Genomic DNA, 25950 nt, shown 5'->3' with positions numbered 1-25950 from the left:
AAGGAAATCTTGAAATAGTGTAAGGTATCTGATAAAGCAGGCTGACGTTCACGTGGTACCACTCAAGTGTGTTTGGTAACACTGTGTTCTCTCCTAGTACCTTACGGTGCGATGAAACGTAAAACTACCAGCTTCCGAGATATTAGTAAAGAAAGAGAGTAGGAAGAGTCAGGTTATAATAGTAACATTAAAATCTCAAATGTTGGGCTTCCCTGGTGGCGCAGTGGTTGAGAGTCCGCCTGCCGATGCAGGGGACACGGGTTCGTGCCCCGGTCCGGGAAGATCCCACATGCCCCGCGGAGCGGCTGGGCCCGTAAGCCATGGCCGCTGAGCCTGCGAGTCTGGAGCCTGTGCTCCGCAACGGGAGAGGCCACAGCAGTGAGAGGCCCGCGTACCGCAAAGAAAAAAAAAAACTCAAACGTTTATATTTTTTTATTTTTACAGTTTACAAAGCACTGTTGTAATACTTATCTTATTACCCTCACTTATTCATCCTCTAATGTTCTTCCGTTCTTCAGCCACGTTCAGTCTGCTGATGAGCCCATCACAGGCATTCTTCATTTCTGTTGCATGTTTTTGATGTGTACCATTGTTTTATTCTTTCTTGAAATTTCCATTTGTCTATTTACGTTACCCGTCTGTTCTTGCATTCCGTCTACTTTTTCCATTAGAGCCCTTAGCATATTAAACATAGTTCTTTTCAATTCAGTCTGATAATTCCCACATCCCTGCTATATCGGAATCTGGTTCTGATGCTCATTCTGTCTCTTCAAACTGTGTTTTTTGCCTTTCTGTACACCTTGAAATTTTCTGTTGAGGCTGAACATAATGTACTGGCAAAGGAACGCCAGTAAATAAGCCTGTAGTAACGTGGCAGTGGGGTGTGAGGGCGGGGCAGCGTTCGGGAGTCCTGTGATTAGGTCTTGTCTTTTGCTGAGACTGTGTCCCTGGGCTGTGAGCTCTACAAGTGCCTCTGCCCTTCCCCACCATAGGTGGGACAGGATGGCCTGGGTGGGCGGGGACGGTGTGCTGAAGTTGGCTATTTCCCTTCCCCAAGTAACAAAGTTTGTTTATGCAGCTGTCTTAGCCGTGAATTGCCTAAATGGTGATAACAGTCCTTTCTTTCCTCCTGGTGTAGGGAGGATGCCTCCACGTGGGAGATTTATTTCCCGCTTAAGGCGGACAGAGGAGGGTCAGAGTGTTTCGGGCTTTTTCTTAATATCTTTTAAGAAACTATCATTTTTTTTCCCAATTAATATCTTTTTTTTTTCCTCAGGCAGCTTTGATTTAGAATAATCAATATGTCACTGAGGCATATTTTCGGGTAGCCTGTCCTGGGCCCCAGCACTACCCTGGTGTTGGTTTCTGCTCTAGTGAGTTATAATTCTCTGTATTCTCCTGTCTTCTCCAGTTTGGGGCAAGGCTTGGGGAGCGGCTGTGGTTTGCCCGTGACATTACTTCTCTAATGGATCTAAGAAGAGTTGATTTTTCAGTTTTTTACTTGTTGTTAGGATGGAGTGATGACTTTCCAGCTGCTCACATGCTAGACCAAAAACTAGCCTGGGTATATTTATCTTAGTTATTGTTTTAGTAGTCATAAGGTCAATATGACAATTATTCCTTTTTTACTAACCAAAAATTGAGGCCCAGGGACAAGGCCAGCTACATAATTTGCAGGGCCACTGCAAACTGAAAATTAGAGGCCCCTTGTTCAAAAACAAGAAAAAAGTACCATTAAAGGTACTAAAATATAAAGCTCTTTTTTTTTTTTTGATGTGGACCATTTTTAAAGTCTTTATTGAATTTGTTGCAATATTGCTCTGTTTTATGTTTTGGTTTTTTGGCCACGAGGCATGTAGGATCTTAGCTCCCTGACCAGGGATCGAACCTGCATTCCCTGCATTGGAAGGTGAAGTCTTAACCACTGGACCGCCAGGGAGTCCCTATAAAGCCTTTTTGTTCTTCTGCAGTCTCTCCACTTGTCTCTCAAAGTTGATTTGCTTTTAATGGTAGAAAAATTAACATCATTAACATGAATTTTATTACTCATTTTTATATTCTACAGTGAAAGTCTTCATTGCAAACACAAGAGCACATAGATGTGGAATCATCTAAATTACACAATTTGTGTTTCTTAGCGTGTACATGCCCATGAATTTTGCTCTTAGGCGGGAACGGTGGGCACTGGTTCCCTAGGCCAGGGATTGTGGGTCCTTGGACTCTTTAATCAATAGAAATTGATAAGAAGCCAGACGAGCGATTCAGGCAAGGCTTTACTGGGAGCCCAGGGAGCAGAACCAGGAAGCAGGTGCCCTGGCTCGTGCCCTGAGGGGTGGCGAGCGGGTCCCTTAAATGGGGCGAGGGTAGGGGCGGGTCAGTGGGTCGGACAGGAGCGGGGGCTCAGGCGGTCTGCCCACCCCTGGTGGCGCTGTGTGCAGGGCTCACGCGCAGAACCTGCTCTTGCTCCCAGCTCCTCAGAAATGGCGGTTGCTTTGTGGCCTCTTTGTATCTTACTGGTCGTAACTGCCCCAGCTGCACATGCACACAGTTATTTTTAGTCCCGTGCTGTCATGTCTTCCCTGTAAGTGGTCTGCTGAGTACTAGGCGAGGAAGGTGTTCTGGGTCTTTCCTGGGCCTTAGGATCATGCCCCTGCTGCCTTGTGTGTTGGGAAGAGAAGGCGTGGCCCGCTAGGGCGTCAGCCCCACCTCGCAGTGTACCTCTTGCCCTCGTCCCGCACCGGGGTCTGTGCTCACGGAGCATCGTGGGCCCTGGTCCACTGGATGAAGCGGGCAGCGAGGCACCAACCGAGGGGACACACGCAGCTTCTCTGGAGCGTCAGCTTACCTTCCCTTGGCCCTTTGCATTTACAAGGTCAAGTTCAAAGATAAAATGAAGAATTTCCAGATGTAATTGCAGAGTATTAAACCTCTGTGGGCTCTGGGGGCTGTGCAGCCTATGCCTGTGAAGTGACCCTTATCAGAGGTCTCAAGTGACCTGTTGAAGCTTCCCATACAGACTGGGTTTAAAATTGGGCTGTTTTTCCTTTCCTCCCTCCCTCCCACCCTCCCTCTCTCCCTCTCTCCCTCTCTCCCTCCCTCTCTCCCTCTCTCTCTCTCTCCATCCCTCCCTCCCTCTCTCCCTCCCACCCTCCCTCCCTCCCTCCCTTCCTTTCTTTCTTTCCAAACCCTGGTGTCGAGGGCTGACATTCAGCAGGTCGCAGTGAGGGAGAGCCCGACCCAGAAGCAGGCCGGCCGAACGCTTTAGCACCAGGTCCTGGGAATGTGCGTGTGTGACGGGCAGGCAGTGGCCCCCTCTCAGCGGTGCCCCATTTAATTGTTTTCTTTCTTTCATACTTTTGCTAACAAGTAAGTGGTGAATTATAAAAAAACTGCCTTCTTTTTCCTTCTCTGCAAACCTCCAGACTACTGTGTAGACAAGGGTAAGAAATTGGGGTGGGTATTCGCAACTGGGTCCTCCTAAGAGTGAAACCGGAAGTTGGAATCACAAGCACTGAGTGGGGTTGTCCCGAGCAGACTGGGGCGTCCGGCCGCCTTGCCACCCTAGGGCCATGTGTCTCAGAGGACACCTCTCAGACGCGTGCGGAGCCCCGGCCTGCTGCTCCTCTGAGCTTTTACTCCATTACTGCGCCGCTCCACACGGAACTGGAATTATGTTTGTGTCCGTTTGCTTGACCAGAATATACGCCTCTTAAGCTTAGCAACCACGTCCTAACTCATCCTTGTGTCTCTAGTGCTTACACTTCTGGCGCGTATTTATGAAAGGCACCCTCACAACCACGAGCAGCTGCCGGTTTGGAAGCACCGGTTATGTGCCAGCCGCTGTGAGAAGGACTCTGTATATTATTTTAACCCTCACAAAAATTCTGCACAGTATTCTTTTAAGGGAGCTTGCCCATGTAGGCACTCGATGTTTGTGCTGAGCGGTGAGAAACTTTGCAGGCCCGATGTGTGAAGCATGTAGGCCACTCTTTGAGAAGCTGTCCCTAAGTCAGGACCCAGGAGTTTAGAGAGAGGCAAATGTCCAGATCTTCAGAAGGAAAATGTAAGTGGGTCATGAATGCTTGTATCATTGTCTTGGCATGAATTCTATGCAGAACTCAAATGGAATTTTCTTTCTAATGACTTAGTCTTTTTTTCAAAGTGTTAGCAACATTCATTAGTCCCTGCATGGGTTCCCTAAGAACAGTTCCTGTCAGACTAAGCTTAGGTTCCCAGATCTCCTTCTGGTCCAGAGGTAGGCAGCTGGGCCTGGTGAGCAGGCTGTGGGTGGACTGAACGCCGGATGGACAGCTGTGCCCGGAGAAGTGCAGGGAGCAGAAGTGAAGTCAGTGTCGAGGGAGCTTGCTGCGTTCCGCAGGGCTCAATCCTGGACTTCGCTCTCTTCTGCGTTTTTATTCACTCAGCGTATCATTGTCATATTGTTTGCATTTTCAGATGACCAGGCAACAAAGGTTAGTTAAGCCATTGCACGATAGAATTTAGTCCCTCGGAAACTCTTAGATACAAAATACTGACAAATTGGGTAACAGTAAGATTCTGAAGTAAAGGCACCGGCACCTCAACTGCCCTGAATATGATAGCACAGAAGAAAACGTCAGGGACTTTTAGATGGCGGAGGGCCTGGTGTGAGCGCGTGGTCTGCTGTGGCTGCTGGGAGTTGGTGCCCCATCTGTTCACTCCTCATTTCTCTGCTGCATGGCGGTGTCCAGAGACTAGGTAAGCGGGTAGATGTTACAGGCTGCCTGAGGAGGAAACTTTCTCATCTTCAGATTGTCTGAATATACAGTGTGCTGTGTCATCATGTCCAGTGATTCCATAACGCCGGGGGATTTTCTTACCCAGAGTGGCCCTGTATGTGACATGTCCCAGTGGTGCTTCACGCGCCATGTAATGAGTTGAGTAAATGTCATCTGAGGCTCCTTTGTGTTCTCAAATTTATATAAATCTTTGCTGCTTCTCCAGCCCAGGGACATACTGTTTGGGGTTGTAGTGTCCCTAGACCATGAGAGCCATTTACTGAAAGATGTCCATGTGGCTGGGGAAATCAAATGTAGATTACAGTTCGAAATCGAACTCTAAAAATACGACTTAAGAAAGAATATTAAATTCAAAACCAGTGTAATGAGAGGTTTAATGGAGAAAAGATCCATATGTATATTATAAAGAATGGTTAAAAAGAAAAAGGGAAACTTTAACAAGATTCTAAATAAGTAAAACAGGAAGATTTGGGGAATAACCAAGAGTTGCGTGCAAGATTAATTCTCAGGTTGTATATAATTTGGTTGTGAAAGCACACGCATACAAACATGGTAATTATAACTATCAAAATATAGTAGGAATGTGGGACTTCCCTGGCCGTCCATGCTTCCACTGCAGGGGCCGCGGGTTCGATCACTGGGCGGGGAGCTAAGATCCTGCGTGCTGTGTGGTGCTGCCAAAAAAAAAGATAGCAACTTGAACACCTGTATTTAGCTCAGCTCTTTCCCCAAACCTCTTAAATCTACAGTAAAGGAATTTTTAAAAATATTAGGAACGTAAGACAGTGATTTGTATTAATTATTGATATGCCATTGAACGGCTTCAATGGGTGAACAACATGGATGACACAGTCTGACTTCTGTTTCTACTTTAGAGTAGAATATATGATGATGTACAACCCAACACCTTTGAGTAACTCGTCATTCATAAAGTTTTACTAAAATCTGTAGTAAAGGTGAAATCCCACCATTAGTATTTCAGAAGGCACCCGGACGAGGTAGTATTCTGGGAACTGTGTGTTGTTGAGTAGCTGTTAGAGAATGTTTCAGGTTTCAGGCTGTGATGGGGCGGCGGGTTCGTGTTCATTTTCCTGGGCGTTGCTCTGCTCGTGTCGTGGCCGCACACCCTGCCCCGCAGTGGCAGTAGTCATCTCCTTTCTCAGGGCTGTTCCTGCGCACTGCCCCGCGAGGAGTAGCTTTGTTTTTGCGACCTGCCTTGAAAATTCGTCCAATTCCTAGCTCTGGTGGGCCGTTTGGGTCCTTGTGTAACGTGGCTCAGCTTACTTTTTCAGCTTTACCTTTTATTCCTGACACTAGACCTCCAGATTAGGCAGGTGGGTCCGCCGTCTTTTCCACACTCGGTTTTCTTCCCAGGGTGCCTTTACTAGCTCCTACCTTTTAGACTCCTTCCTGTCTTCCCTGCAGACCTCCCTGCCTTTGTATCACTTTAATATCCTTAACTTTAAAATGAGAGAATTAAACAATATGTTTTGTCTCATCTAGTTGTATGAGTCTATGAATGTTAAAGGAAACTGATTATAGACAAACTAGTTAAGGCATAATTTATGATGTAGTCAGTTTTTAAAGAAAAATTCTAATAATTACGTCGAGACTTTAAAAAGTTGTCTTACATATTAACACTATTATTTACGTTAATTGGTCAACTGAAGAATAGTGAATCACATTCTAGAGGCTCAGCTGTTATTTCTGTTGTTTAAAGGCTTAGGAAATGCTGGTTAATGTAGGAGTTGGAAACTAAGTGTTTTTGATTCAGTTACATTCTGTGATGTAGTTTTATGAGTTACGAAAGGATTGGCCAGTGAAGTTTCTGCTAATACAGGTTTTAATAATTTGAATGAGACATTTGCTCGGTATGAATCTAAGGAAATTACATCTTTATAAAATTGCTTTATCTAAGCAGACCTGGGTTCTTGCTTGTTAGGAAAGTTTGTTTAATAAATTATAAATTGCCTAATTTTACCCATTGACAGCTGGCTGCATTCTTCACTTATTAAAAGGCAAATTCCATATGTGATGTTTTCAGTAGCAGGAGAATTTGAAGTGGAATGATTCTGTACATACTGCTTGAATATCAAAAGGGTGACAGTTACATGAGGGAAAATGTGCCTCTCAAGGTCTTGACTTACTGTTCTGACACCGTGTTCTGTGTCTGCCCCAAAACCTAACAAGACAATAGCATTTTCATTCTTAAGTCTTCTAAAATTTGGCTTTATATGATAGCTGTATTTCAAATATCTCAATTTTATCTTTATTCTTTGCAAAGTACAATGGAATTGGTACACTATAGAGCAGAAGGTCAAATTAATAGTTTGTGTATTAATATTTTTGCTTGAGGTTTACTGTTTTTATATCCTGAAAATATGTGATAAATAGGACTGCTTGTGTTACAAGCAAGTCTGGTAGAAATCAGGTGTGTTCATTTCAAAAGAGCTTGCTCAGGAAGGCATAACCTGTTACACACCTGTTTGTTTATTACACAATGTGTTTAACTGGAATACATTGTGGGAATCTACTTGTAGTTCTTCTCTGACATTAACCTGGTTCCATATGTGTATATTCTTACATACATAAAGATAGGGAGTGACAACTATGTTTAGCTGTAGAAACTAAGTAGACTTCAGAGTAGCCATTAGACAGGGTTTCCAGGATGAACTCAGGGCGCATCTCTTTTCTTGATAAATCCAGGGTGTTTAAAGACTGTCACAGGCGGATTTAGAGGATTTTATTTTAGAATTTTTTTGAACCTCCATAATGGTAATATATAAACACAGATTTTTTTGCATTTCCTGGCTCTATATTTTTAGATATTATTACTCAACTAAGGCTAGGAAGGCTATTCCTGTCATGTTACACAAAGATCTATGAAAATAATTATAAATATGGCTGAGAATTAAATTTCAGTTATTGGAAAGTCACTCAAAGAAATTGAATAGAAAATTAAAATCTTTTTATGGATATTTAACTCTAAAAGGTATTATTATAAGCATTATTCTGACTAGAATTTCAGGAAGATGCCTTACCTATGTAGTTTAGTGCCGTGGTACATGTCCTTCAAGTTTTTAATATGTTTTAAAATACAAACAATGAGGTTACTTTCTTATGTTCACATTGACGGGCAAAGAAGAGTATCATCTGAATTCAGTCTTTGTAGTTCTCACCAATGCATATAAGGCAGTACTTGGATTACTGTGCAGTTACAGAACGATCTCTAAAATGATCTCCGCCACACACCGATGTGTTCACGATGCTGCCTCAGCAGGATTTGAGGTTGAAGGGTTACAAAACAGTTTTTAAAGTGATCAACTATTTTGTCATTTTGATTTGTGGGACAGCCTATGAGATGCCAGCTGTAAGGGTCACTCGTGTCTGAATTAAAAGGAAGGAAGGAAGGTCTAGCAGTTTAAGTATTCAGTTGAAAAGATTGCTTACTTTGTTACTACAAACTGTGCTTTCTTTGAAATTATTTTGCTAAAAAGCAAGGTAAGTCTTACCTCTGTTGGAGGTAAGAGAATGCAAAATGAATTATGTTAAACTTCTGAGAATTATATAGTAACAGGCTGATAATTGTGTATTTGAGAAGGTTACTAGAGAATTGATATCTAGGGCTTCCCTAGTGGCACAGTGGTTGAGAGTCCACCTGCTGATGCAGGGGACAGGGGTTCGTGCCCCGGTCCGGGAAGATCCCACATGCCGCAGAGTGGCTGGGCCCGTGAGCCATGGCCGCTGAGCCTGCATGTCCGGAGCCTGTGCTCCGCAATGGGAGAGGCCACAACAGTGAGAGGCCCGCATACTGCCCCCCAAAAAAAAAGAATTGATATCTATAATGATTGGTAGGCTAATTAGTTAAAAAGCTGATTCTGAGCAGGAGACAGTAAGTGACCAGAAACAAGTAAGGGGAGATATATATATATGTTCTTAGAAATTTATGCATTTGTACAGCTAACAAAAAATGAACTCATGTAACAGCTGAGCTATGAGTTCTTTAGGTAGTTGAGGAAATGATCTTGTGGGAGTGGTTTGAGAAATAAATGAGCAAATGAATGAATGTTTTATTTTCTTGGCATAAGAGAGGTGGGCTACATATTCAGTGGAATATTACTCAGCCATACCTTAATTTAAAAATACTGTATTGCCGAAAGAAAGCTAACCATCATCTGGGCCTTCAGCAGGCCGTAGTCTTTTTGCAGGTGGAGGGTCCTGCCTCTGTGCTGGTGGCTGCTGGCAGATCAGGGTGCTGGCTGCCGAAGGTGGGGCGGCTGCAGCAGTTTCTTAAAGTGAGGCAGTGATGATGTTTGCCGTGTGGATTGACGCTTCCTTTCAGGAACGGTTTCTCTGTTGCATATGATGCTGTTCGATAGCATTTTACCCACGGTAGAATTTTTTCAAAATTGGAGTTGTTCCTCTCAGACCCTTGTGCTGCTTTATCAACTAAGTTCATGTCGTATTCTAAATCCTTTGTTGTCATCAAGCAATCTTCACAGCATCCTCACCAGGAGTAGATTCCATCCCAAGAAACACTTTTCTTTGCTTCTCCGTAAGAAGCAACTCCTCATCTGTGAGAGTTTTATCCTGAGACTGCAGCAATTTAGTTATTGGGTTGGCCAAAAAGTGCCTTCGGTTTTTAAGTAAAAATAAAGGGCACATTTTTCATTTTCACCAAGACTTTATTGAACAGTATAGTCACCTCTTTTTCCCACTACCTTCTGCCATTTTTCAGGCAACTTCCTAATTCCATCTTCCCAAAACTTTTTATCTTTTTGAGCAAAGGACTGTTCCAGATGCCTTTTACAGTCTTCCAGGGAATTGAAATTTTTTCCATTAAGAGAATTCTGTAAAGACCGAAATAACTGGAAATCCAGAGGTGCAATGTCTGGTGACTACCGCGGTGGAATCAGAACTTCCCAGCCAAGCTGTAACAGTTTTTGCCTGGTCATCAAAGAAACATGTGGTCTTGTATTATCATGATGGAAAACTGCATTTTCTGTTGACTAAATCTGGGTGCTTTTTGTCGAGTGCTGCTTTCAGTTGGTCTAATTGGGAGCAGTACTTGTTGGAATTAATCGTTTGGTTTTCCGGAAGGAGCTCGTAATAGAGGACTCCTTTCCAATCCCACCATATACACAGCATCACCGTCTTTGGATGAAGACTGACCTTTGATGTGGTTGGTGGTGGTTCATTTCCCTTGCCCCACGATCTCTTCCGTTCCACATTGTCGTGCAGTGTCCACTTTTCATCTCCGGTCACAGTTTGTTTTAAAATCGGAACATTTTCATTACGTTTCAGTAGGGAATGGCATGCGGAAATACAGTCACGAAGGTTTTTTTCACTTAACTTACATGGAACCCAAACGTCAAAGTGATGAACATTACCAAGCTGGTGCAGATGATTTTCAGCGCTTGATTTGGATATTTTGAGTATGTCAGCTATCTCCTGCGTGGTATAACGTTGATTGTTCTCAATTAATGTCTCAATTTGATCGCTATCAACTTCAACTGGTCTACCCGACCATGGAGCATCGTCTAGCGAGCAATCTCCAGCACGAAACTTCGCAAACCACTTTTGACACGTTGGATCAGTCACAGCACCTTCTCCATACACTGCACAAATCTTTTATTGTGTTTCATTTGCATTTTTACCTCTCTTGAAATAATAAAGCATAATTTAGAATTTGACATCTTTGATGTCTTTGTTTTAAAAGCACGCTGATATGACAGCTGTCACATACAAGCTAACAAAATTGTTTCGAATGAAGTTAAAGACAACTAAGTGCTACTAGAGACATCTTACAGAAAAAACTGAGTGAACCTTTTGTCCAACACCATGCATCTTCAGGCTCCACTTCTAGTTTTAGTTCTCATGCTGTTTTCACCACATCTGCAGTTCCTTCCTCCATGAAGTCTTAAACCCCCCTCCAAGTCATCCATGAGGGTTGGAATCAACTTCTTCAAAACTCCTGTTAATGTTGATGTTTGGACCTCTTCCCATGAATCACGAATGTTCTTAATGGCATCTAGAATGATGAATCCTTTCCCGGTTTTCAAATGACTTTGCTCAGATCCATCAGAGGAATCACTGTCTGTGGCAGCTGTCTCCTTAAAAAATGTATTTCTTAAAGAATAAAACTTGAAAGTCAAAGTGACTCCTTGATCCGCGGGCGGCAGAATAGACGTTATATTACCAGGCGTGAAAACAACATGAATCTCGTTGTCCGTCTCCACCCAAGCTCTGGGGTGACCAGGTGCATTGTCAACGAGCAGTCACATTTTGAAAGGAACCTTGTTTTCTGAGCAGTACATGGCTTAAAACATTCAGTAAACCATGTTGTAAACAGATGTGCTGTCATGCAGGCTTTCTGTTCCATTTAGAGAGCACAGGCAGCACAGATTGAGGATAATTCTTAAGCGCCCTAGGATTTTTGGAACGGTAGATGAGCATTGGCTTCCACCTAAAGTCGCCAGCTGCATTAGCTCCTAACAGGAGAGTCAGCCTGCCCTTTGAAGCTTCACAGCCTGGCAGTGACTTCTCCTCTCCAGCTATGAAAGTCCTAGATGGCATCTTCTTCCAATAGAAGGCTGTTTCGTCTACCTTGAAAATCTGTTCACCTTCATGAATTATCTCAGCCAGATCTTCTGGATAACTTGCTGCAGCTTCTGCATTAGCACGTGCTGCTTCCCCTTGCACTTCGTTGTTATGGAGACGGCTCCTTTCCTTCAGCCTCATGGACCAGCCTCTGCTGGCTTCAGACTTTGCTTCTGCAGCTTCCTCATTTCTCTCAGCCTTTAGGGAGTTAAAGGGAGTTAGAGCCTTGCTCTGGATTAGGCTTTGGCTTAAGGGAATGTTGTGGCTGGTTTGATCTTCTCTCCAGACCATTGAAACTTTCTCCACATCAGCACTAAGACTATTCGATTTTAACTTCCTTCAAGAACTTTTGTTCCGCATTCACAACTTGGCTGTTTGGTGCAGAAAGCCTACTTGTGGCCAGTCTGGGCTTTTAACGTGGCTTCCTCGCTAAGCTTAATCATTTCTAGCTTTTGATTTAAAGTGAGAGACATGCGACTGTTCCTTTTCTTGAACACTTGGAGACCCCTGTAGGGTTACTCATTGGCCTAATTTCTGTATTGTGTCTCAGGGACTAGGGAGGTCCAAGGAGAGGGAGGAAGATGGAGAACCACTGGTGGGTAGAGCAGTCAGAACACACACAATGTTTATTGATTAAGTTTGCAGTCTTATATGGGTGTGGTTCGTGGCTCCCCCATAACAATTACTGAGTAACATCAAAGATCACTGATCACAGAGCACCGTAGCAAATACGAAAAGTTTGAAATATTGTGAGAATTGCCAAAATGTGACACAGAAACACAAAGTGAGCAAATGCTGTTGGAAGAATGCTCCACGCAGGTCGCCACAGAGTTTCAGTTTGTAAGCAGCGTGATATCTGTGAAGCACAGTAAAGGGAAGAGCGGTAAAACGAGGTCTGCCTGCACATCAGATCAGGTTCCATTAGTGCCGGTGGCCTCTGCTCTGCTCGCGAGGACCCGGGGCCTGCCCGGCAGCAGCAGCGAGCAAGTATAATACACTATTATAATACTATAATAGTGTGGAATGTTCACGTGAAGGAGTTAAATGCTTAGGAACAAGCATTAAGATTAAATTTCTACATTCACTGTTTTGGGGTCCTCGTGTCCGGTTTATCAGTTCAAGTTCAATGATTGTGTTTAAGTTTATGGTAATGAATGCTGTAAGCTTTATCACACTATGCTTCTTCATAGGCTACATTACACTAACTTTATCAAAACTATGCCCAATTGGGGCTTAAAAGTCTTGTTCAGTTTATTTGAAAAAAAATAATAAATCTGATTATTTACTTTAAAGCTGCAGAAGAAAGAAGATCAGCAATTGGAGCCTAAAAAAAGTACCAGCCCTAAAAAAGCTGCAGAGCCCACTGTTGATCTGTTAGGACTCGGTAAGTAGTAAAAAAATACAAGTCATCATTAATTAGAGTTACAAAGCAATTGAAACATTTACTTGAAATGAATATAATAGCTTTATCATCAGTGTGCCAAAAGATACCTGTTAATTGAATTTGAAAATGGTATGATTAGTTTTTTGAGTTCCCACCAAAAGGGAAATCTTTAATAAGGGAGTTGGTGTCTGTCAGCAGTGCCTTCATGGAAATACAAGTAATGAGTTCCTTGGGGAGAGAGGATAACAAAGTACTCTTCAAAGGCTTGGTGGACTGTGACGTCTCAGCATTTGAAATGTTTTCTCCCCCCACCCCACCCCGCCTTCTCTTCATTTAGTTTTGTTGGAGGGGAGGTCCCTTAGCAAAATAATTATGGTGTAGCCTTATTATAACATGTGCTATTTTAAAGGACACTTTAATTTTGGTTAGCTGAAGCAACATGCTTTATACCTAGATCTAGTGGCTAGATTCATTTTATGTGTCTGATGACAATAAGAATGTCTGTGCTCATTTTAATGTCATATTTATTCTTATGGCCGACAGATAGATGTTGTCTGCCTGGTGAGTAAACAGACTTCCATTCAAGGAGTGCTTGTACTGTCCTTATCTACAAATACTGTCAGCTCTTTTTACATTTTTCTCCTCTTCCTTTTAAAATAGCTTGATAAATGGTTATTTTTAGTAATATCTGAGCCTTCAGCAGTAATTAATTTAGAAATTTCTTTTAGTTTAGGGAAAGATTAATAACAGGAAAACAGTGAAAGATAGTTGGAAGGTAGAGTCGACCTTCATACACTGCTTTTCTAAAAATTGATCTTTGTTCTATTGAGAAAATTGTTTTCTGTCTTAAGAATTACAACTGAATGTTTTTGTCGTACTTAGGAAACTGGTGTATCATGCAGATATACCCCCTACAGATAAACATCTTCTATGGTGGTGAAAATAAGTGGTATATCAGAAATATAAAAATAGGGCTTAGTCCAGGGGCTCTAAATATAATTGTGTTGAATACTAGTTCTCATAATTTCTGTATTTTATTTCCTTTGCTATAAATGAGAAAAAAGACTTACTGCCACAGTACGGAAAGATCCTACTAGGACTCCACGCGCCTTTGTCTCGGCGGCAGCATTTCCTTCCCGGCCGTGAGTGCCTGGTTATCGGTCCATAACTTAGAAACATAAGAGCTGAGCCAGGCCTGGCCCTTACCCTACAGACTCGCTCACTGACCTCGCACCTCCTCCTGAAGTGTCTGCCGTGTGTCTGGGCGCTGTCGTAGGCACTGGGGAGAGAGCTGTGAGGGAAGACAGATGAAAGTACCTGACCCCCGTCTGGGGAAACAGTGAAGAGATAGTTAAGTAAGATACGTCATGGTCATGTTTGCTAAGTGCTGTAGCTAAGAGAGAACGAAAGCAGTGGTGTGATTTTAAGCAGGGTTCAGGGGGTGGGTGTTGGGGGCCCCCTGAGATTACCGTCGGAGGGAAGACCTGAGGAGGCTGGGGCTCCCTGGCCGTGCGCGGTGAGGCCAGGGCGGGTGCAGTGGCCCTGGGCATCCCCGCCGGGAGCGGGCAGGGCCAGGAGGAGGGCCCTGGCGTGGCTGCTGGCGAGTGACCCTGGGACCTGACTAAGGCTGCTACTCTGAGTGTCCTGGAAATGCATTGGAGGATTCAAGCAAAGAAGTACCTCATCCGACTTGGGTTTTTTAGGAGCCCTTACGGCTACCCTGTTGAGAATAGTGTAGCAAGGCGAGGCTGCAGGCTGGTGAGACAGGTGGAAGGGGGTGGTGGCCACGGGAGCTGCGAGAAGTAGCCAGTTCTGGGCCTGCTTTGAGAGAGAGTGCCAGTGGGGTTTGCTGCTGGGTGGAAGTTGTAGGGTGTTTCCCTTGGGGAGTGACCCTGTGGGACAGGCGGGCCTGCTAGGCGGTCCCCAGGAGCCGCACGGGCTGGGGCCCGGGGGACAGGTGGCGGAACTGGTCTCAGGTGCCCAGCCCTTGGCGCGGTGCTGCTGCGTAGTTGCGAGCCTGGAGCTCGACCCCTGACCTCGGCAAACGCTTGTTCCTCTCGCTCTCAGTGCTTGGGTCAGCGCGGGCGTCTCTGCCTTCCAGCCGTTCACTGTCACACGGTATCTCCGTTTGTCGAGCTCCTGTCCGCGTGTCCCTGCCTTCCACCACCCAGTCTCAGAGTCCCTGGGTTTTAGGGTTTGGGGACGGCAGCACCCCTCTTCTGGTGTCAGTGTCTGGGAGAGTCAGCCGCGCTGGCAGCGGTTCCGCTTCTCTCACTCACGGGCCTGTGATCGGGAAGGCTGCTGTCTTTTTAGACGGGGGAGAGCGTCAGGAACCCGTGTCCTTAGGGGAGAACCGAGGTCCGCTTAGGGCAGGAAGGAGCGGCAGATTAAGGGCGTAGAGAGGGCTTTGTGGGCGATGGGCGATTCTGGATCATGAGCTGGAACAGCTCCAGAGGTGGCAGGGTGGGCGCTAGGGTCAGAAAGAGGGATTGGGGGTCTTGCTGAGGGAGTGTTAGCAGCAGGAGACCGAGAGCCCTACCCAGAGCACATTGCAGCGCTTCCCTCCTGCTGCTTCTCAGTAACCTGAAAGGCACTTCCAGACTTTCAGAGAACAGCACTCCCAAACTGGATCGATAGTTGCTGTCGCCCTTGAGCAGCAGACTGTTTTTCTGCTGCCCAAGGTGAGCGTGGCGCTGTGGTTTTCCCCTGTAAAGTGAGACACAGTGGGGAGGAGGGGCAGGTGCCTGGCAGTCTGATTTATGGTCGTGCAGAAAAGATGGCATATCCCCATGTGAATGAGACCAGAACAGGCGTAAACTGAAAACATTTGCAGAAAATACAGAGAAAATTCCCACAGGGTTAGTTCAGTTACACAGCCATGGCGGGCCAGGATCCCAGGGTTACTGTGCGCTCAGGATCACGTTCAGTGGACTCCTATAGTGTGAGAGTCAAGATCATGTTTTAGAAATTCGAACTTCCCTTTAAACGGCCTTTTGGCAAGTCTTTTTTTTTAACCTGTTTTCTTCGGCTCACTTTTCCAGATCTACTCCCCATCCCAAGGTCAAATATAAAATGCTGTCTGTATACTTTCTAGCAGCAAGGGTCAGCAAATTCTTTTCTGAAAAGGGCCAAAGGTTTTTAGCTTTGCAGGCCTTACTCAGCTGTGCCCTGTGATGGGCACGAAGCGTACACGAGTGTGTGGGTGGTGACTGAGGCTGAGCTCTGCTGGACTTGAGGATGTGCTCGATCGTACCTGCAAGGGTGACTTCGCCTTTGGGTGTTAACTCACGTTGGAAGCTTGTAGAAATACTGTTTATTCAGTGCTTTACTGTCTGGTATCAGAAGTGGGGTCATCGACTTGGTTATTACCTGCCCTTTGATCTTGGAAATAACCAAGATCTTAGGGCCCCTCTCGACTGAGGCCCAGAATGAACAAGCCCTGGATGCTCCAGACACAGACCCGCTTGCCTAGAATGTGTCCCCCGCTGTGTGAGAAGAGAATTGAAACTGGCTTCCAGGGCCTGTGCTCGCCACGCCCCTACACTGTATGCTCCTGTCTGTCCTCACATGATGAAAACTGACAGACTGCTTAGCAGTTGGTTAGGATAATCCCCCAGGCTTTTTTCTTTCTTTCTTTTTCTAGAAGATCCCATCTGAGATTAGAGTCTTCAGGGGTGAGCACCGGCTCTCAGTGGAAGGCTTGAGCAGCATCGTAAACTGCAGGCTTCAGCTCAGTCTCCCCAGAGGTGGGGAGCCCTCCGCGGGTGTCTGTTCTGTGTGCGCACCGCTGCCGCCTGCTCCCTGCTCAGGAGGCTTTGACCGCAGGCCCATTGGGCACGGGGCGGGGTGTGTGTGTGTGTGACTCGGGGACCTCGAAAGAGCTCACAGAGAATCGACTGTGAGCTTGGTGATGAAAATCATACTGAACTATAGAGATGTATTTAGATAGAGGCTTCCTCAGTTTTTTCTTAATTGAAAAGCTCAAAGGAACATACAGTACAGCTTTGGGCAAGTTTTAAAGTCTTCGCTTCATGCCTCTGTTTCAGGAAATAAAAGCATTAGCTTATCACAGTAGCCAAGTTCAGGTGGGTTGACAGTGCTAGTTAAACGTGGTTTTTAGTAAATAACCAGCTTAATTATCTAGTAATATGTATTCCAGTTTTATATAATGAGAGGTGAATATATTACTTTTTTTCCTTAAATTTTTTTGTTTTTATAAGATTTTCTGGACAGAAAACAAACTAAAGGATGAAACACCCACAGAAAACACTCTAGTTACCTTTAAAGCAGAAAACTCCTGCAGGGAGATTTCTGTTTCTCAAAGGCCATACGCTGTCAAGTGAAGCAAGCTAGTGACTGGGCGGACTGAGAGAATGCCAGCCGCGGCCCAGCCCTGGACCCGCCTGCGGCCCGGAGCTGTACACTCGGCGGATCCGGGGCTTGGGGTAGTTGTGTGCCACCCCTGTTTTCCAGGGAGGGAGGAAAAGGGCCGCTCTATCTAGCGTGAGTGCCCGAAGTAATTTTGTAGTCTGTTACGCTTTTCAGCTATGGCTTAAAACCCAATAAAAATGTTTATTTTTTTCTGCTGCCAAGAGTATGGTCCGCAAACGATTATAGACTGTTATTACCCTTTCAAAAAGGAGGTCTCGGGAATTGGTGGTAGTTCTGTGTGATCACACCTGTGGAGGGAGAGCAGGCAGGTGGGGGCCCGTGTCGCTGGGGGAGACCCGGCTGCTGGCAGCTCCCCGCGTGGCCCTGAGTCCGGGCTGGGAGGCAGCCGAGGGCGACAGGCGGGCCAGTGGGAGAACCAGCACGGCAACCCGGGGACGAGGGCGCAGCCCAGCCAGACCTGGGCCGAGAGCAGGAGGGCATCTTCACGGGCCTCCGGGGACCGTGCTGGCCACAGGAAGCAGGCAGGCGACGCTCAGGTGTTGAAGGAGCGAACACGGCTGTGGATGAGGCGCCTCGTGACTGCAGGTGGCTGAGCGTCTGAGCGTGGCTGAGATGGGTGGCGTCTGACAATCGTAGCGGGCGAGCAGTTTGGGGGGCGGCGGGGGGGGCGGTGAGGTCGGGAGCCGGGCTCCTCTTTCCTGCCCACTGTCCCGTCCCCCTCGGAGCCCTGGCCCTAAGCTCAGGCCCCAGCCCCCCGGCCTCAGGACCACGTCCAAACTTCGGTGCAGCAGTTGCTTTTCTCAGGAGGGAAAACTTCTCCCAGAAGGTCCCCCAGTAGAGTTCTCAGGGACCCGCCGGGCCAGAATTGCATCCCGTGGCCTCTCTCCAGGGCGGGCGAGGCCTCTGCGGTGGAGACGGCTCTGCAGGCAGGAAGCCTCTGCGCAGCCCCTGGCCCAGGTGCGTGTCAGCCTGCGACGGCCCTTCAGCGGGGAGCATACTGTGCACACACACATCTTTGCCCCTTTTCCTTCTTCCCCCCACTTTTTTTTTTTTTTTTTTTTTAAATAGACAAGGACACTGAAGCTGACAGAAGTTGGCTTCCAAGGCGCGGCTTCTGGACGACAGAACTGGGTTCAAACCCGGTTCTCCCTGACTTCACAGTCCAGTCTCGGCTCGTAGATGAACCGCAGCAAGATGTTTGACTCAAGTAGTAATTAAATTGTCATCTTGTTACTTTAAGAAACACTGAGGTAGTGCCTGCCGAGTGCCAGCCACTGTTTTGAGTGTTTACAGACATTTATTCGTTGGATCTTTGCAACAGCCCTGAAATCGGTGAACTACCGTTGTTTTCATTTTACAAATGAAGAAACTGAGGCGCAGAGAGGTTAAGTAAGTTGCCCAAAGTCACACCATAGGTAGATTACAGAGTCTGACCCGTGTTCTTAACTGTTAACACTGTGTTGAGCTCTGATAGGAAATTAAATTCCGAGACTGCCAGCTGACACTGTGTCACATAAGACAGACATTAGGCCCATTTGTCCAGGGGACAGCTGGCAGCATCGTGGCACGGGGGAGCCCTGGAGTTAGAGGCGGTACCCTGGGCTCTGGCGTCTTCACCAGGAAGTGAACGCAAGAGCCTGTCCGTGGTTGTTGGCCAGAGCGTAAACGATGGATAGTGTGACATAGGCAGCACAGTACTGTGCACAGAGTGGGGAGCACGTGTCTCTGTGGGGACTTGTCGGGGGCGGGGGTGCCCGGGGCTCCTGCGGGAGGTGCCGGGGAGAGCGGTGGCTGCAGAGAGAGCTGACCTGTCCTATACAGTCTGGCTTCATACTTGCAGAGTTCTTGTCTCTTGAGGCTGTAAAGTGGTACAGAAGTGTTTGAGATATATATCTTATATACATATGAAAGCTGTATATTTATATAATTTTTAAAGAGCAATCAGTTCTACGACGTTTACTTCCGAAACCTTCAGACACTCTCGGTCCGTGTGTGTGTCCCCTGAGAGGTGGCGGCACTGCAGACCCCTCTCAGCGCTGTCGTACCCGTCCACAGGGCACCCCCTGCCCCAAAGTCCCCCAGCTTGCGGGGACCTGTGGCAGGAGGGGCTTGGAAAGGAAGGGGTAAACAGAGCAGGAGGTTCACAGCAAATGTTAAGGCCACTCAGTCATTTCAGTAGATAAGCCTAAAGGCCATCTACTTAGCAGTAAGAAAAGTTAACTAAAAATTAAAAATAAATAATTCCACTTGACTCTCAGCCATCTTTTTTTAAGCTTTTGAAAACAGTTTGAAGCTTGAAAATTTTAACATGCTTCAAATGAATGTCTGTGACTTGAGTTTACAAGGTAACACACGTGGGAGTTTATTTCATTTCATAAGGCAAGTGTGTGTTTTAATATAAAGGAATTCCAAGTAACATTTTTATTAAGGAAAAGGCTTTAAATGGTTTCTTGAGTAGAAAATGAAAAGGGCTCTTTGAGTAACATGAAAACATACAAAGTTTTAAGAAGAAGGAGTTTTGCCGTTAAGGAGAGCATCACTGCATCTCATGGAAGCAGGCTTCTTTCTTTGATCGGTGCTGTTTCCACTTCAGATTCGCTCCTTCTCAGGATGACGCCTCACTAGTTACAGGTGAAGAATTAGACTCGGCACCTTTCATTGCAGCCAGGGTGTGCTCAAGGCTGAGTGTTCACGGTCAGTCAAGAACAATAATGAAAAACATAACTTCCACTACTTACCATGTTCCTCTCTGCCTTACGCTAGATTAGTAATACACAAAATCTCATGCTGCTCTTTGAGATTTTTTATCATTTGTGCAAATAGATTATGACCAGCTAATGCCTCTGACATTCAAGTAAAGGATGAATTCATTAATATTTACTGAGCACCAGCCAAGTTCACGGGACTCTGGTAAATACGGGAGAGCACAGCTCCGTTTGTGTCTAGTAGTACAAGTGGGGATGCATCCACGTGCAGTCTGGAGATGAGAAGACAGAGGACTGTTGCTCAGGGAAGAGTGGGATTGTGGAAGAGAGATGTTTGTGAAAATTCAGCGTGAAACCTGGCACAGTGCCAAGATTCACAATTTGCATTTTATTTTCCTCCACTCAGAGGTTACTTTTCTTGCTGCTGCTAGTCAGAGGAGGAGCAGATGAATTTTTCATGCTGTGCAAACTGACGTCAGGCAAACTCTCATGTGTCCTGGGGGTCATCTTTAGCGTGAGTGGGCTCCGGGAAGGGCGAGCGAGCCCCCAGATACACGAGCTCGTCACGCCTCCCCTTTGTAGAGTATCTTGTGATTTAAAGCCCGTCTGCTTCTTGTTGAGCAGACAGCTTCGCATGACCGACGGGTCAGGGCTGTGATGGCGCTTGGAGCAGAGCTGTGGAGAGGGGAGTAGGGAGGAGGCCGACCCAGGCCTGGGCCGTCGTGTGTGTGTGTGGTATGTGTGTGGTGGGTGTGTGTGTGTGGTATGTGTGTGGTGTGTGTGTGTGTTATGTGTGTGGTGTGGTATGTGTGTGTGGTGTGTGTGGTATGTGTGTATGGTGTGTGTGGTGTGGCGTGTGTGTGTGGTATGTGTGTGGTGTGTTATGTGTGTGTGGTGTGTGTGGTATGTGTGTATGGTGTGTGATGTGTGTGTGGTGTGTGTGTGTGTGTGTGTGTGTGTGGCTGTGGCTGTGGCTGCAGCGATGCTCCCAGCTGTGGACAGAGTGATGCTGGAGGACAGGGTTCTGATTGAGAGAGAACTGCAGCCTCACTGCCATGGTGGCCTGGAGTAGGGATTCCAGCTGGGATGCAGTCGCGGTACCGAGGTGGCGGGTCGTGTGGCGCTGAGGCCGTGAGACCAGGAAGGGGGACGGCAGGGGTACCGGCAGCAGTGGCTGCAGGGTCTTCCAGGAGAACGTGGACTCAGAGGATGAGGCTTCCCGGGAGGAAGGCTCAGCGAGGGCCAGATGTGGGGGAGTGCAGAGGGCAGAGACCAAGAGGGGTTTGTAACCAGACCACTGGTTCTTTTCAGAATGAGTGTCATTATTTCCCTTCTTCTCCCAACAGAAGCAGGATCACCCGCCCCCTGACTGTCGTTTTTCCCCACGGCTCTGCTGTCCCCGAGAAACCCTCTGGTGATCTGTGTTTGGAAAGCATTTCAATTCACCAGTATTTGTGGAGCTTTTGCTCGGTGCCAACGCTGATTGAGGAGAAAGCTGCACCCTCTTTCTGACAGAGGATGGGGGGACAGGGCCTAGGCAGTCAGTGTGGTGCAAGTGTGAGCATGTGGGGAGTGCCCGTCACACTCAGTGTGTTCACACGCCGACAAAAACCAAAAATGACATTACTTATATTAAGGCACCTGGGAAGGCTGCTGCTTTGCAGCCCCTGGATTTGGGGGGAGGAGTTGGGAGGCTGCCTGGCCAGCGGGGGGGTGGGGCGCAGGCTGGGGGGGCCCGGGGGCGGGGCCGCGGGGGTCACAGGGCCGGGGGCGGGGCCTCGTGCGCTCAGCGGGGAGCTGGGGCCCAGGACGGCGCCCCCGACTGGGCGGTGAGGCCAGCCCCACCCTCTGTGCCCTCTTCGGGAGGTGGGGCAGCTGCCCCGGGAACTGTTTTAACCTTGGACGCGGTAGGGGCACTGCTTCTGTTTGGGGGAACCAGGAAAGGCTGCTCAAAAGGATATAGCAGTTGAGTTTTCCAGCTGTACCACCATATTTCTGTTGAAATCCTCGTCTTATTGTGTCAGAATCTCTGGAGGTGATGGGGGCATTAAACTGAGACACTTTATATAGAGCTTGATCAGAGTACCTGGCAACAGAACTTAAAAATGTTAGTATTAATAGTGGGTTATTAAAAATCCAAACTGTTCTATTCTTATTTCCTTTTAGTTTATACATGGTATCATTCAAAAGCATTTGGAATGGGCCAAGAAGAAGACACTAAATATTGTTTTAAGTACTTTGTTTACCTTTACTCATTTGGATTTTTGCTGTCAGGGGAGTTCTGGTATAGCCACGATTAATAGAATCGACAGCTACATGGAAGGTTTCTAGATGATAGAAATGGCCTTCATGACGTTGTGATATTTGAAATGCTACCTTCTTTCTAAGCATCTACCAGTGTGATGATGTGAAGTAGGCCAGTAACTGCACGCTGGGCAGGCCTTCTGTTCGTGTGAGATGTAGCACTGATTTTTAACAACTTTCTTTCTTTGGCTCAAAACGTTTAAGCTTTTCTTGTGAATTTCTGGTATGTGTGCAGTATAAAACAGTCGTCTACCAACTCGTTTTCAGATCAAACATTAGTCTGAAATCTTAAGGTAACTAGAAAGAAAATAGTTGCCCACAGGCAGCTAATTGTAGGCTTGATGCCTTGCCTTTAAAATGGAAATTCCTTCCCTGTTTCACTGCACTGTCCTCATTTCTTGTTTGCTCATTTCCTCTTTGAGGGGTCCTTTGTGCTTCATTATCCTTCTTTCTGGTGGTGTTCCAGCTAAGTTTCTGCCATTTGCCTCAGGCTGTTCTTGTACTCTGGCGCTCCCATTCTGTTTGCTGTCCACCGGCTACTGTTTCTGCATGTTGATGAAGGGGCCTGCTCCCCCCGTCCCTGCAGCCGAGCAAGGAGCCTGTGCGCACGGGGAGGTGCTGTGCGTGCAGGTCCTGATGCGCTATCTGTACAGACGGCCACTCCCGTCCTGGAGGCGCTGCGTGGCCTGGCCCTGGGCTCCCCAACCCCTGGAGGGGGAGGTTTCCACTGGTCTGGGTGTGTGTGCACATGTGCCCATGTGTCTGTACACTCAAAATGTAGCCCATGTGGATTTAATTATTTTTCTTACATTACAGTGCTAATGTAAACATTTACACTGTTTAAACCATTTAATTTGAATAAGACTTACTCTTTCTAAATTTTTAAATGTTTATCTGAAAAACTGCTTTTAACATCTTGGTATTCTATGGCTTTTGTGGCCTCTGAGCTTCTGTTTGATCAGCGAGGACTGTGCCGCTGGTGAACCCTTGATGGAGAGGCCGCGTTGAGCTGCAGTGGTTGTGACGGGGCTGCCCGTGCGGCCCAGGTGCCCCTCCATGGCCGCACCGGCCGGGCCCCTCACTGTACCCTGAGGATGCCGGGCCTGGCCGGAGGATGGGGGCGGTGGTGTGTGTGTGTGTGGAGACAGGCTGGCGCGGAGTGGGTTCTGAACTGTTGATGCCGCTGCTTCTCTAACTTTGTACTAATAATTATTAACTATGTAAGGGTTGGTTTTTAATGTTCAGACTTTTAAGTGATTTCTTTATCTACAGCTGTAACTACATGACTTTTGTGTAATGTGGCTTAAAGAAAGGAGCACACACTGGTCCAGGGCTCAGAAGACTTCGTTCTAGTACAAGTTTTGCTGCTTCACTAGGGAAGCGACATTGAGTCTTGAATCTCTCTGTGCCCCGGTTTCTGTAACTGGGGGTGATGGAAGGAGATGACTTCTCATCCTCCATGGAGACAGAAATGATAACATGGAAACGTTCTTTTAGAAAGTCCAGGATGCAGGTGATGTTTATAGTGATGGTAATGATTACTAGCCTTCCCCTGTCCTTTTTAAATTCTGAAAATAAAAAATACAAGTTTTGAAACAAATTGAAACAGTCCTTGGTAGAGAATGTGTTTTAGCAAGCCAAATGTAGTAAGTCAACTTAGCAGACACTGAAATCCAGTGGGAAAACTCGTTGGGAATTTGTGTACTGATTTTGCAAGGGCGAGATGTTTTCATGTAAGTTAAGGATTTGTTCTTCGACAATTCTGTGAATGCTTAGCTTTTTTAGTAACAAGGAGAATTGATGGGAGTTTCAATCCGTCATATTAGGGGACTGTGTGGGGAGAAGACTGGAGGACTTCGAACAGACTTAAAAGACTGTACTACTTTGAACAGACTTAAAATTTCTGAAACATGTTCAGTTTCTAAAGTAATGCAAACACATTATTTGCCTGTAGTCGCTGAGCCTCTTGGTTCTCACCCAGCGCATCCTGAGCTCACTGATGTTGTACAAGCCAATTGACATGTCCTGGGGCAAAAAATAGATTGATACCTTTTTCCCCAATTCACCAAAAATAATAATAGTGGTAATAATAATAAGTTAATGATAGCATTTTCTCATGTTTAAAGTTTTTTTTAATATAAATTTATCCTAATTGTTAGTGTTTGCTATTACTTGAAACAGCAAAAAGTTTTAACTGAAAAACTGGAAATAGTTACTTATGCTCATTTTTACTTTTGTTCCTCTTGGTTGTCGTTTATTTTGGAGGACATGTGCTTCTGTTTGCGAGTTTAAGTTGCATGAAATACAGTCATATTTTCTGCTAATAAAGTGCTTCCATGTTCGTGTGATAGAATGAACATGTCTGTTTGATGAGGTTGCTCCCCTGTCCTCAGCTCTGTAGCTTAGGGGTTCAAGCACCACTGACTCACATGGCAGTGTTATTTGAGTTTCTTTACTGAGTTGTGGATAGCACAGAGATGTTCCTTTAGTTGTGTTTTTAATCTAGAATACCCTGTCCTTCTAAAATATTTTATTTCTGGTTCATATTACCTGAGGTACTACACATCAGGTAAATGGAATGTGGAATGGGCTGGAAAACATAAAATAGCACCTGAAAGAAGTCTAACTTCAGAATGAATGTTGCCGCTTTGAATGAGTTAGAAACGGAAAAAATTACTTTCATGTATGAGTCATATTTGAATTCTTTTATGTCATGGTTGTGTGTTAGCTTAAAATTCTGTATATTATAAATTAGTAATAATCTACACATTGTTTTATTGCTTCACCTTTAAATTGTCCGTAGTGCTTATAGAGATATAACATGTGTAACGCATAAACATATGTGCTGAGTATATTTTTTTTATGGCTCTGATAATGTGATATCATGGAAAATTATTGAAAAATATTTGCAGTTGGTTTCTTCCAAACTAACCTTTCATGGGTTTCACACACACTTTTATAAATTAAGTAGTAAAGAATATTTTATTGTGACCATTTATTCATTGCAATTAATGATAATTTGTTTCACTGAAGCTTAAACAGGGAAATAAAAGATACTAATTTCTATAGTTACACCTCAAAAAAAGAAGAAATCTGTGAGTTTCTGTGGGTTGTGTTAGAAATACCTAGTACGAGGTAGATCTTGCGTTAAATCTGTTCAGTATCCAAGGATCTACTCTGTGCAAGACGTCCATCCCCCTCCTTGTCGAAGGCGTCTTAGAAGATGCCTCATTTGCCTTCGAGGAGTGTGTGGTTCAGCAGAGGGATCAAGTGAGGTTGTAAGCTGTAAAGTGGGAGCTCGATTAGGATGTAAGTCCTCGGAGATTGGAATTGTGATGTTCTGAACTGCTCCTTGGGTCGTGACCACGGAAAACTGAGCCGTGTGAGCTGTCCTGCTCCCTGAAACCCCGTGCTTGCAAGCTCTCTGCACCGCCCCCCACCCGGCCCCCCACCCGACACTTGTGAGTTCTGGACTGACGTCAGGGGTGTCGGTGCTGCCCGGCGGCTCAGTGCACCCAACACTGAGGGTGGCCGCGCTTGAGTACAGAAAGGGTCTGTTTCAGTGTTTTGTGGATACTTCCTACGGAATCAGTGTATAGTGTATGTTTGTTTTCTTTCTGTCCAGTTTTTTTCCTTATGTAACTTTAAAATTTAACATTCCAGACATTTTAAACCATTAAAATTTATTTCCAAGGTAGGTAAACGTGATATGAAGTAATATTGGAAACACTCACACACACACACACACACACACACACACACACACGTGTGTGCGCACACACACACA

At 45.9% G+C, this 25950-nt stretch overlaps 1 protein-coding gene across 6 annotated transcripts in view; it reads left to right on the top strand.

Annotated features, from left to right (window-relative positions):
- SMAP1 (small ArfGAP 1) overlaps nt 1–25950 on the top strand; it is a 148785-nt gene that overhangs the window by 111621 nt on the left and 11214 nt on the right. For all 6 annotated transcript variants that reach the window (XM_067702844.1, XM_067702843.1, XM_067702847.1 and 3 more), the window contains one exon: nt 12672–12762. In XM_067702844.1, coding sequence (XP_067558945.1) covers nt 12672–12762 — 91 coding nt within the window. The remainder of the gene's footprint in view (nt 1–12671; nt 12763–25950) is intronic.

Source organism: Pseudorca crassidens, chromosome 13 (genome assembly GCF_039906515.1).
Source record: "Pseudorca crassidens isolate mPseCra1 chromosome 13, mPseCra1.hap1, whole genome shotgun sequence".
NCBI classification, from domain to species: domain Eukaryota; kingdom Metazoa; phylum Chordata; class Mammalia; order Artiodactyla; family Delphinidae; genus Pseudorca; species Pseudorca crassidens.
The sequence above is the reverse complement of the archived record's forward strand: the minus strand, read 5'-3'. Positions and strand labels throughout refer to the sequence as shown.